This window comes from Salvelinus sp. IW2-2015, linkage group LG1 (genome assembly GCF_002910315.2).
Source record: "Salvelinus sp. IW2-2015 linkage group LG1, ASM291031v2, whole genome shotgun sequence".
Classification (NCBI taxonomy): Eukaryota; Metazoa; Chordata; class Actinopteri; order Salmoniformes; family Salmonidae; genus Salvelinus; species Salvelinus sp. IW2-2015.
Genome location: NC_036838.1, coordinates 55,086,141 through 55,099,392, shown reverse-complemented (window position 1 = coordinate 55,099,392; position 13,252 = coordinate 55,086,141). Strand labels below are relative to the sequence as shown.

General features: G+C 40.7%; 1 protein-coding gene across 1 annotated transcript; it reads right to left on the bottom strand.

The window, feature by feature from the left end:
• Positions 1 to 840: 840 nt before the first annotated feature.
• LOC111970340 (protein shisa-4) lies at positions 841 to 8,055 on the bottom strand. Its single transcript, XM_023997025.2, has 5 exons — positions 7,766 to 8,055; positions 6,548 to 6,725; positions 5,853 to 5,989; positions 4,671 to 4,874; positions 841 to 4,185 (listed from the first exon to the last, which is right to left on the bottom strand). Exons 1-5 carry the CDS (start codon positions 7,839 to 7,841, stop codon positions 4,136 to 4,138), a joined length of 645 nt encoding a protein of 214 aa, XP_023852793.1. The 5' UTR covers positions 7,842 to 8,055; the 3' UTR covers positions 841 to 4,135.
• Between the last annotated feature and the right edge of the window lie 5,197 nt (positions 8,056 to 13,252).

The window sequence follows — 13,252 nt, the reverse complement described above, 5'->3', positions numbered from 1 at the left end:
AGTTTCACAAGATAACTAATAACGAGCTAATGACTCTACAAAAACACATGAAACATTGTTCCAACACGAAAAGTCTAACACTGTGCTGAAATACTGTACATTCAAAAATCACATTATGAACTAAAAGAAGAGGGATATTTCACTTGGTGGAAAAGTAACAAATTGAGGACATCTACTGGTCAAAATAGTAAACTTCCATCATTATCATGACCCCTTTCATACATTCAGTGAAAGATTGACTTAACATTAGTGGCAACCCGTAATTCAGGGCAGGGGCTGCCCCACCTTTTTATCTTAAAGAAAAACAAATAAAATTGGTTGCCTGTTTGGCATGTTATTTTGGCATTAATACGTGTCACATATCAGTATGCAAACAGTGTAAAAAGATAATAAATAATCATTTACTTAATAAAACTGCATACAAACATGGTCTCTTTTTTGCTTTCTTGAATAAGGCAGCTCCAAAATGTCGGTGCTTCAGTCTAGCTGTGCTTTCTATGGTTGTGGGGCAACCAGCGGAAAATATGGAGTGTAAGGGTTGGTAATGTTCTCTAGTTGTGCCGTGATTGGCTCAGTGTTCTGTCACTCATGGGGATACTACGTCACCGCCAAATCTAAGGGTAGAGCTCGAAAATTTAAGCCCCTTGYATGCTGCCATAGAGTAAAATTAGAAAGTGCCCATCCAAGAAGGCTCAAGGTCATTGGCCACAGATACAATGACGTAAAATCACGTTATATCTACAGTAGCTTTGATTGGACTGATCATGTCAACATTATACTTTCAATATCTTAGCTAGCAAGCTAGACAAGCAGTTGTCATCATGAATCAAGTCGACAATCTACTGGCAAATCATTTTTAATCGTTGTCATATGAAGAGAAATAACTAACAGAAAATATACATAAAACATATTGGTGCTCATCGGCCATTGGATATTAACATTACACAACAAGTTGGAAATCACAAATTCAACAATGAGTGGTTTGGAAGGAATCAGTGGCTAACTGCAAGCATTGCAAAGCAATCACTAGCCTGCTATTCAGTGGAGTGGGTATGTGGTCTCAAGTCTGGGTTTAAGGGTCTCTTTTCCAAGCTTAAAAGGATAAACATTCAACATTGGCCATGCTGTCAATCCAGCATGACTTCTGCCGCGCTCTAAACAACTGGAAACTCGGAACTAGGAATTCAGAGTTCTTCCAACCTGAAGATCACTGAATTCATCATGATTCGACCTTGATTTTTTTCCAAGTTACCAGTTGTCTTGAAAGCACCAGAAATCCAGAGAATGCCAGACTTTGATGATAAAATTTGCTCACGAAGGACCGCCGCGCTACCTTCCTGTTCAAGTGAGCACAGCACAAGGTGAGTCCAAAAATGTATTGTATGCTGCTGATGATGTAATATGCCAAATGATGTAATATGCCAAGGAGATAGTATTACTTTCTTAGCTACAGTATACTTAAGTTTATGTTGTGTAGTAAGATGTTAGTAGCCCATGTGCCTCACCCTAATAATTTGGTCCCTTTTCCCCCTTCTTAATTTCGCCTACTGTTCTGACTTGGTGGTGCACATGTAGCCTATAGTCTGTTTTAGAGAAATGCAATCATATAATATTTTAAGAGCTTTCAGTGTCTGCTTATATGCCCCCTTTATTTATCATGCGGTTCTGACTTGGTGTACAGGGAGAATACTGTAAGAACGGCCCATGTTCTGAGTTCTGTCGCTGTACATTTCAAAAGTGCTGAACAAATAGTTATATTGACTACGTTCGTCCTAGCTCGCTCATTAATGTCTTAATCAAAATTACGGATTGCCTCTTATCCATCGTCATCCCCTTACGTCATAGTTTGTACATCTCAATTGTCAGACCACATTTGTTTAAGCAAGTCAGCCATGTTTTTTTTTTGTTACGCAGTAAATGAGGCTGAATGAAGCGTTTCACTGCCAGACAAGATTCCGCTGATACCAATGCTATACCTGGCTAAGGTATCCGGACTGTTGTTGGGACAGCTTTATGGGCTCCTGAGTGGCATAGCGATCTAAGGCACTGCATCTCAGTGCAAGAGGAGACCCTACAGTCACTGGTTCGAATCCAGGCGTAATCACATCCGTGATTGGGAGTCCCATAGGGTGGCGCACAATTGGCCCAGCGTCGTCCGGGTTTGGCTGGGGTAGGCTGTCATTGTAAATAAGAATTTGTTCTTAACTAACTTGCTTAGTTAAATAAAAGGTAAAAATATTATTTTTTTTTATAAAAAAAAAAAATGTAGGCCCTAACAGTTTGTGGTCACCGTTATAGTGCAATTAATGTATTGTTGAGCGTTGCCCTACCAGGATTTATATTCTCGCCCCTGCTTTAACATACTTACTTTTCTGCCTTCCAACCAGATTCAGAAACCACCTTGAGGTCCTCATCAACTAAACCTCCTAATAAACTCAAGCTTCACACAATCAAGGTGATGATATCATTGATTCCAAGGCAACATCAAAAAGGTTATTTTTTAACTATGGTTATTTGAAATGCAATTAAAGACAGCTATTACAGCATTTTACATTCTAAAGTTATAATTTATGTTATTAGAAAAAACAGCACTTACAACATCCATTAAACAACCAACAAGTAATATCTGGTAACTGTTCTACTAGTAACAGATTTGATTTACACGCTGGTAAAAATGTTAAATGTACACAATAAAATAAGTGCATTCATTAAGCAAACCCAGTAGAAGGTCAAGTATGTACTGTGCTGTGCATATTACTTTACATGTTGACAATAAATACCAAAGTAATCAAGTAATTCAAATTGTGACATAGTTACAATAGTGTTTATAAATAATAGTATGTCATTGTTATACATTGACACATAAACAGTAGCTGAATAGGGAAAATCACTAGATATTTTGCATAATTGTTCCAACTTTTTCATGCCAAGATTCTCAGTGTGCTTTTAAACAGCTCATGTGTTCAATGTAAAAATGTATCAAGAATCTCAGTGATGGTAAAATAGAATGTCAGAATGTCCAACACATTTGACCTGGATGAGCCATTCACTGGCTGGTAATAGTAAACTGTACAGCACATTCCCTACACGTCATGTCCTACTGTGCAGCTCTAACATCACACAAGGGGCACAACGATGGCTCAGAGAGAAATAACCAGAAATATAACCTGTAAAACAAATGCTCAAACCATGTAATGGTACAATGTTTTTAAAAGTTGCGATAGTATGTTAAAACGATAATTATTTGTTAATATGTAAACCTTCAAACATAAAATATATTTTACAAAATACGTATTGAAATTGTTTATCTTGAATTCACGATGACATAAGGCTCAGATTTGTTATTTAAGTTATTAAATATACATTGACCTGATATATTACAGGAAAAGCATTTACACAGAGGCCACTAATAAATAAACTTTCTGACAACTGATTACGAAGACACATTGGGACGTGGCAGAACCTGTATAACTGACTCTCTAATATGAATAGAGTTAATGATATTCTATTTGGAAAAACAAGCTGCGCGTGAGAGGGCAAAGAAATCCCCACAGAATATGAACCTGCAGTAAGAGCTGGCTAAAGGGATCCGCTAGAGCGAGAGGAGCAATCAACTCTGAGCATTCTGACTTTTATACCACATATGAATCTACACTCAGCTTCCACACACAGTGTCATCTGCAGGCAGGTATGACCTCAGTCTGTCCACTACCAGATTAAAGACAAGCCAACATGTGAAAATAGATGTTGACCATTGCTCAAGTCAAACGTCTTAAACAGAGAATTAATGTCAAACAAATGTTAGTGTGTGACTTTATAGAATGGGTTACCCTAATTGTGATGGATGGATGTGAGAGTGAGTGCATGGATGCAGGATGGTTACCTCACATGGTGTGACATTTTCCAGACTGTCAGTAGGAATCAAGTTCAGTGTCAGGACTGACAGTAAAACCCAACTCAACACATGCTCTGTTCCATTGAAGGATGTAGTAAATAAAGGAAAGTGCCTCTGGTTATCTTTCACTGGACAACCACTAGGAGAGCCGAGTTGTCTCGTGGTCGCCTTCTCTTTCTGACGCAGTCTTTCCTTTGTCTTTCTCCTCTCATCTCCCACCATGTACATGTTATCATCCCATCAGTGACTGGGGTGGGGGGTGTACTGGGGTGGGGAGTAAGGAGGGGGTGCTGTAACACACAACAGTAAAAAGGTAAATTATTATTTATAAACTGGGTGGTTCGAGCCCTGAATGCTGATTGGCTGATAGCCGTGGTATATCAGACCATATACCACAAGTATGACAAAACATGTATTTTTACTGCTCTGACTACGTTGGTAAACAGTTTATAATAGCAATAAGGCACCTCAGGGGTTTGTGGTATATGGCCAATAAACCACAGCTAAGGGCTGTGTCCTTAGCTGTGGTTGTGTCGTGCCTAAGAAGAGCCCTTAGCCGTGGTATATTGGCCATATACCACACCCCCTCAGGACTTATTGGTTAAATAAAATACAATATCTGGCTCTAGATCTTTATGAATACAACCCATATTAATATTAGCCTCATGATTTTGCTTAAACTTCAGACATTGATATTGCATTAGTCTAAAAATCAATCAACCAATCAAACATCATGTCAGTCAGTATTAATAACAAAGTGTGGTTGTCGTCTTACCTCCCTGAGGGTAGCCAGAGTCTGCCATGGGGTACGGGGGGTACGGGCCGGGGTGCATCATGGGGTACGGCTGTGGCATGCCAGGGTACTGATGTGCCATTGGGTAACCAGAGTGTGGATAATCAGGGTGTCCCATCACCAGCGGCTTGCCGTAAGCGTCATACATGGGCTCCACGGGGTAGGTGGCCATAGGGATGTGCTGGGCTGAGGTTGAAGCATAAAGGTTGTAGTGAGCTTCCTTATCAGTGAGTCAATATGGAAATACAGTACACTGGGATCTCACTAATTCATGGAATCCCCACCCCCATTTTCACTTTTTCTCAAATCCTTTTCACGTAACTACGCCTGACATTAGAACTACACACACCCCCAACTGCAACTCCACACCCACCTGCAACTCCACTACAACTCCACACCCACCTGCAACTCCACACCCACCTGCAACTCCACTACAACTCCACACCCACCTGCAACTCACTACAACTCCACACCCACCTGCAACTCCACTACAACTCCACACCCACCAACTCCACTCAACTCCACACCCACTGCAACTCCACAACCCACCTGCAACTCCACAACGCCACCTGCAACTCCACTGCAACTCCACACCCACCTGCAACTCCACACCCACCTGCAACTCATTTACATTTACATTTAAGTCATTTAGCTGACGCTCTTATCCAGAGCGACTTACAAATTGGAAAGTTCATACATATCATCCTGGTCCCCCCGTGGGGAATGAACCCACAACCCTGGCGTTGCAGCGCCATGCTCTACCAACTGAGCACCACGGGACCACTTCCACTACAACTCCACACCCAACTGCAACTCCACTAACACACTCACACCCACCTGCAACTCCACTACCCTACAACTCACACCCACCTTGCAACTCCACTACAACTCCAACACCCAACTGCAACTCACACCCACTGCAACTCCACTCCCACTCACACTCCACACCAACTGCAACTCCACACCCAACTGCAACTCCACTACAACTCCACACCCAACTGCAACTCCACTACAACTCCACACCCAACTGCAACTCCACACCCAACTGCAACTCCACACACACACCCAACTGCAATTTTAAAATAGACATTTGCCAAAACAATATACTATATACAGTACTTCATCACATCAACACATTGTGCTAATATCAACCCAACATGTTACCATCATAGTGTGTCCTGTCACGCTGCTGTCGCTGCTGGTAGAGGTAACAGCAGGAGCACATGAAGCAGCTCACCATAGTAGCAATGATAGCCACGAAGAGCAGGATGGACGAAGCCATGCCGGCGATGGTGGTAGGGCTAGGAGAGGGAGGGATGGGAAGACGTTTGATTCTTTCTAAAAACACTCAGAGTTTTAGCAAAAAATTATTTACCTCATTCTAACATTAAGTAGATAAGTGTCAGTGTTCCAACTATCTTCTTCCAGAGTAACTCTGTGAGCCCAAAGTTTCAGGGTTTATGAACAGCTTTCAAGTCCAATCTCTGCCTCAGCTCAGCTATTCACACATCTTCTCAGAGTATCGGATTTGCCTTTTAGATCATAATAAATGAAGGTATATGGACAGTGGGGACCTAATCCTAGTTTCTATGCATTTCTATGGGTTGCTGTGAGTTTATATGGGTTGCTATGAGTTTATATGAGTTGCTATGAGTTTATATGGGTTGAGGGGAGTAATGTAGAGTTATATTTTGCTAATATAACTTGTGATATTTAGCTAATATAACTAAAAAAAATAACATCTGAACGGAGTGAGCGGTCGGTCGGTCGGACTCCGTTCAGATGTTGTTTTTTTTTACAGACAGACAGACAGACAGACAGACAGACAGACAGACAGACAGACAGACACACACACACACCTGAACTGGAAGAGCATGCAGCGCTTCTGCTCCCTCTCAGTGATCCTCTTGAGGCCATCCAAGCAACAGTAGCGCTTGTGGCAGTTCCCACAACAGAAGGTCATGAGGGGACAGGGGACCCCGTTATGCCAAGTGCCATTCTTATCCACGTACCACAAGCAGTCATCAACGGCACCCACTGCAGAGACAGACAGACACACTTAGAAGGGTGGGCTTACAGAGGCAATAGAAAGCTGATTACACTCGTCCTGAGACCACTCAGGGGTCTTAATAGATTTACACCAAACAGCCCATCTGCTACATCTCACCGAATAACTACTGTGTAATTACTCTTGAAAGAAGAGGTTGGAGAATGACACAGTAAAAAATGTTCAGAGGTTACAGGCAGCAGGCAGTCCTTTTGGGCCACCTGCATAGAGGTCCCTCCAAACCCATATTAATAAGTTCCTCCTTCATTAATATAATTTCCTTCTGGCCCAAGGGACTACAGATTAATCTCTTTGAGCCCATGTCATATTAAACCATGTGAATTGAATTAAGTCAATCCACATTTAGTGCAATATACTGTATATATAATGTAATTTATTAAACAGTTAATTGATTGATCAGTTGATTTCATCCAATGAAATTAAAATTAGATGTGTTCCCCTGATCATTTCTGCCAATTATGTGTTGTTGACACCAATGGGTTCTAATATTGTTTCATTTACAGCTTATTTTGTGATTAATAAAATTCACATAATTCATTTTCAATAAACAGGTAAGTCTATTAGAGATAAAATTACGAAATTAAATAACACATAACGTTAGGCCTTTAACAGAATAACAATTGTCTACGTAGGCTAGGGAATATTTGGCTATCGCGCGTTTCATATTTGAGACCACCATATCTTGACAGCAATTCTTAAATACAAAAATCCACATTCCTTTAATAAAAAAATCAAAAGGTTTAATAAATAATAATTAGTAAAACAGGCAGAAAACAAAAAATGCATTAATACTGTCTGGACCATAGAAATAGAATGAATGTATATTATTTATATGGTTGGACACCCCTTGGAACGTTCAGACATCATCTGGATCCATTTTAGCCCTAGTGGATTCGACCGCTACAAATGTATGGATGGATACATTCTTGCAACATGTGTAAAATGTATCAAGAAATATAGCCTAGTGCGGCCTGTTAGAAAAAAACCAAGCAGCATTGTCAATACTTACCCTGCCAGGCGGAGAGAAGGACGGTGATCACCGGCAGAGCCATTGCGATAAGGGACATCTTGCCCACTGTAAACATACTATGCAAAATGGTTCAACTGCTGATTTGTCCGGAAATCAATGGCAGATTTAACAGCTATTTCGCTCCATACGCCGCTGTAAATAATAATCTCTATAATAATGCTCTAGTTACGGAATTATATGACAGTCGGGAATGAGGTTAATGATCAACAAAATCTGGGAAGAATAACATCGCATGTGACGCTGTTCACCCAGTGAGACCCAATGGGATTCCTTAGCGCCACCCTGGTCTCCGGTGGAAGGAATACATTGCACATTATTCAATTTTACAGTTTTTAAAGATAACAGACAGAATAACATCCTACAGTACACAGGATGAGAAGCTTCCTGTTGCGTTTCGTGACAGCTGAGCTGACTGTTATTTTCAGTCTGTACCCTGTATACAAATGCGTAAATTACCCCAATCCAGTAGTTTACAAAACAACGTGTGTATTTCCAATACAATGGTTGTTCTACATTTCCTATTAATTTATATAATTACTCGTGTATTTTTCAAGTGATTCAGTTTTCGCATTTTTCTACTTTTCAAAATATGAATAGAAGTTGCAATCATAAAAAAAAATGGAAATAAAAGTCCTGCATTTGCCATTCTCTTGCACAAAAACCCAATTTACAAGCAGGGTAATCTAAGAACCGCTAAACATTTGACTTATGTAATGCATGGCAGCTTTATGTACTTTTAATTTACATTTGAGAAGAGGCACTGTGTGACTGCCAACACTTATGAAAGCACATCAATTTGTAAAAGAAACACTCACCAAATTCTTCCTGAAAGAGATTGCAATGAAGTGTCAAATGAGTCAAGGCCCTAAAGGAAATGTCAACCAAACTAACAGAAATCCAGTGGTGTCAAGTACTTAAGTAGTACTTTAAAGTAGTTTTACTTAAGTAGTATCTGTACTTTACTATTTATATTTTTTGACCATTTTTACTCCACAACATTCCTAAAGAAAAGAGCGTAATTTTTACTCCATACATTTTACCTGACACCCAAAAGTACTTAGCAGGACAGGAAAATTGTTCAATTCACACACTTATCAAGACAATACATCGTCATCCCTTTTGCCTCTGATCTGGCGGACTCACTAAACACAAATGCATCTTTTGTAAATGATGTCTGAGTGTTGGAGTAAACTCAGTAAAAAAAGAAAAGTTCCTGTTTCAGGACACTGTCTTTCAAAGATCATTTGTGAAAATCCAAATAACTTCACAGATCTTCATTGTAAAGTTTTTAAACACTGTTCCCCATGCTTGTTCAATGAACCATAAACAATTAATGAACATGCACAAAGGTAACGGTTGTTAAGACACTAACAGCTTACAGACGGTAGGCAATTAAGGTCACAGTTATGAAAACTTAGGACACTAAAGAGGCCTTTCTAGGGCAATAAATTGCAATGTCCGTACTGTGAGACGCCTAAGACAGCACTACAGGGAGACAGGACGGACAGCTGATCGTCCTCGCAGTGGCAGACCACGTGTAACAACACCTGCACAGGATCTGTACATCCGAACATCACACCTGCGGGACAGGTACAGGATGGCAACAACTACCCGAGTTACACCAGGAATGCACAATCCCTCCATCAGTGCTCAGAATGTTCGCAATAGGCTGACAGAGGCTGGACTGAGGGCTTGTAGGCCTGTTGTAAGGCAGGTCCTCACCAGACATCACCGGCAACAACGTTGCCTATGGGCACAAACCCACCGTCGCTGGACCAGACAGGACTGGCAAAAAGTGCTCTTCACTGACGAGTCACGGTTTTGTCTCACCAGGGGTGATGGTCGGATTTGCGCGTATTGTCGAAGGAATGAACTTTACACCGAGGCCTGTACTCCGGAGCGGGATCAATTTGGAGGTGGAGGGTCCGTCGTGGTCCGGGACGGTGTGTCACAGCATCATCGGGCTGAGCTTGTTGTCATTGCAGGCAATCTCAATGCTGTGCGTTACAGGGAAGACATTCTCCTCCCTCATGTGGTACTCTTCCTGCAGGCTCATCCTGACATGACCCTCCAGCATGACAATGCCACCAGCCATACTGCTCATTCTGTGCATGATTTCCTGCAAGACAGGAATGTCAGTGTTCTGCCATGACCAGCGAAGAGCCCGGATCTCAATCCCATTGAGCAAGCCTGGAACCTGTTGGATCGGAGGGTGAGGGCTAGGGCCATTCCCCCCAGAAAAGTCAGGGAACTTGCAGGTGCCTTGGTGGAAGAGTGGGGTAACATCTCACAGCAATAACTGGCAAATCTGGCGCAGTCCATGAGGAGGAGATGCACTGCAGTACTTAATGCAGCTGGTGGCCACACCAGATACTGACTGTTACTTTTGAGTTTGACCCCCCCCCCTCCCTTTGTTCAGGGACACATTATTCCATTTATGTTAGTCACATGTCTGTGGAACTTGTTCATCTTATGTTCATACAAATATTTACACATGTTAAGTTTGCTGAATATAAACACAGTTGACAGTGAGAGGACGTTTCTTTTTTTGCTAGTTTAGAAGGAATTAAATTTATACTTTTACTTTTGAAAGTTAAGTATATTTAGAACCAAATACTTTTAGACTTTTACTCAAGTAGTATTTTACTGGGTGACTTAATTTTACTTGAGTAACTTTTTATTAAGATATCTATACCTTTACTCAAGTATGACAATTGAGTACTTTTTCCACCACTGAAGAAATCACAACATATGGTATGGGCAGCCATAAACTACGGACAACGAACACAAACCTGGATTTGGTAAGATACATACTATAGGTCTTCGGCTACGTTGGTGAGTAAAATGGTGAGTAGGGGTGTTCACATATAGTCTTCTTGAATGAAAACAAAGGAAAATAACTCAGTTGTCTTTGTATTCACACTGCCCTTGCCTTTGAATGTGCAACTCTTCTGCCAGTTCACTTCACCTATTTTATGGTCTGAGTCCTCTTTGCATTCACATTGCTTGGTTTAGAAAGGAAACAAGATCTTTTTCAGACTTCAACTCAATGCAATCTGGGCTTTAAAAAAAATTGCAGGACAAGCCATTCCATCAGAATGTGTTCTCTGACAGCTAGATATACCTACTTATATATAAAGTTGAAGTCGGAAGTTTACATACACCTTAGCCAAATACATTTAAACTCAGTTTTTCACCATTCCTGATATTTAATCAGAGTAAAAATTCCCTGTCTTAGGTCAGTTAGGATCACCACTATATTTTAAGAATGTGAAATGTCAGAATAATAGTAGAGAATGATTTATTTCAGCCTTTATTTCTTTCATCACATTCCCAGTGGGTCAGAAGTTTACATACACTCAATTAGTATTTGGTAGCATTGCCTTTAAATTGTTTAACTTGGGTCAAACGTTTCAGGTAGCCTTCCACAAGCTTCCCACAATAAGCTGGGTGAATTTTCCTGACAGAGCTGGTGTAACTGAGCCAGGTTTGTAGGCCTCCTTGCTCGAACACACGTTTTCAGTTCTGCTCACAAATGTTCTATAGGATTGAGGTCAGGGCTTGTGATGGCCACTCCAATACCTTGACTTTGTTATCCTTAAGCCATTTTGCCACAACTTTGGAAGTGTGCTTGGGGTCATTGTCCACTTGGAAGACCCATTTGCGACCAAGCTTTAACTTCCTGACTGATGTCTTGAGATGTTGCTTCAATATATCCACATAATTTTCCTACCTCATGATGCCATCTATTTCATGAGGTGCACCATTCTCTCCTGCAGCAAAGCATCCCCACAACATGATGCTGCCACCCCCGTGCTTCACGTTTGGGATGGTGTTCTTCAGCTTGCAAGTCTCCCCCTTTTTCCTCCAGACATAACAATGGTCATTATGGCCAAACAGTTCTGTTTTTGTTTCATTAGACCAGAGGACATTTCTCCAAAAAGTGCTCTCTTTGTCCCCATGTACAGTTGCAAACCGTAGTCTAGATTTTTAATTGCGGTTTTGGAGCAGAGCAGCGGCCTTTCAGGTTATGTCGATATAGGACTCGTTTTACTTGGATATAGATACTTTTGTACCTGTTTCCTCCAGCATCTACACAAGGTCCTTTGCTGTTGTTCTGGGATTGATTTGCACTTTTCGCTCCACGGTACGTTAATCTCTGGGAGACAGAACGCGTCTCCTTCCTGAGCGGTATGATGGTTGCGTGGTCCCATGGTGTTTATACTTGCGTACTATTGCTTGTACAGATGAACGTGGTACCTTCAGGCGTTTGGAAATTGCTCCAAAAGATGAACCAGACTTGTGGAGGTCTACAATTTTGTTTCTGAGGTCATTGCTAATTTTCCCATGATGTCAAGCAAAGAGGCACTGAGTTTGAAGGTAGGCCTTGAAATACATCCACAGGTACACCTCCAATTGACTCAAATGATGTCAATTAGCCTATCAGAAGCTTCTAAAGCCATGACATAATTTTCATCAATTTTCCATGCTGTTTAAAGGCACAGTCAACTTAGTGTATGTAAACTTCTGACCCACTGGAATTGTGATACAGTTAAATAATCTGTCGTAAGCAATTGTTGGAAAAATTACTTGTGTCATGCACAAAGTAGATGTCCTAGCCAATTTGCCAAAACTATAGTTTGTTAACAAGAAACTTGTGGAGTGGTTGAAAAACTAGTTTTAATGACGCCAACCTAAGTGTATGTAAACTTCCGACTTCAAGTATATATAAATAAAGCTAATAGATTATAATTGTCATCTTTTAACTAAATACAATCTAATCAAGTAAATATTATTGGTAACAGAATAAATAGCAGATTAAATAATGCTGTACTTGAAAATTTCACTCAATGTAGGCTACTGCCCCTTTAAAAGCTAGCGTTGATTTTGTGGTTAGTGCTAATTCTTCACACTATTCAAACCCTACAATCAAATAAACAGTTTATGAAGCTTCCTTAGTCTATAGATAACACTTTGGAAACAAATAATCTGAACATTGTGTCAGCACCAAACTCCACACATATATTTGGGCATTTCTGTATGTCCTTGACAATTGCTAAAGAATATCCAAAAACAGCACACATTATTTCCACGAACCTACACATCATCTTCTCTCTTTGTGCCACAAATGTGAGGGMTTATGGCAGGGGAAACTGTGTTGCAGTAGTCTAGTGTGTGGTGCAGGAATAATGACCATAATACTTTGGGAGCTTTGTGTTCACATTGCCCTAAAATAGGGAACCGGACCACGGGATTAAAGCAAACCGAACACAGACGTCTCCATTCGGTTCGCTTCAAATGCTCTTTTGAGTGGTCCAACTTTCTTTGGAGTGTTCACACTGCACAAAAAAAGTATGTGAACCGCACTGAGTACAGAAAAATTGTCTGAAAGGGACCAAGTGTGAAAACTTGTCCTGCCATTCTTCACTATCTGGGAAAGTGACCAAATAACAATGGAAACAAAAA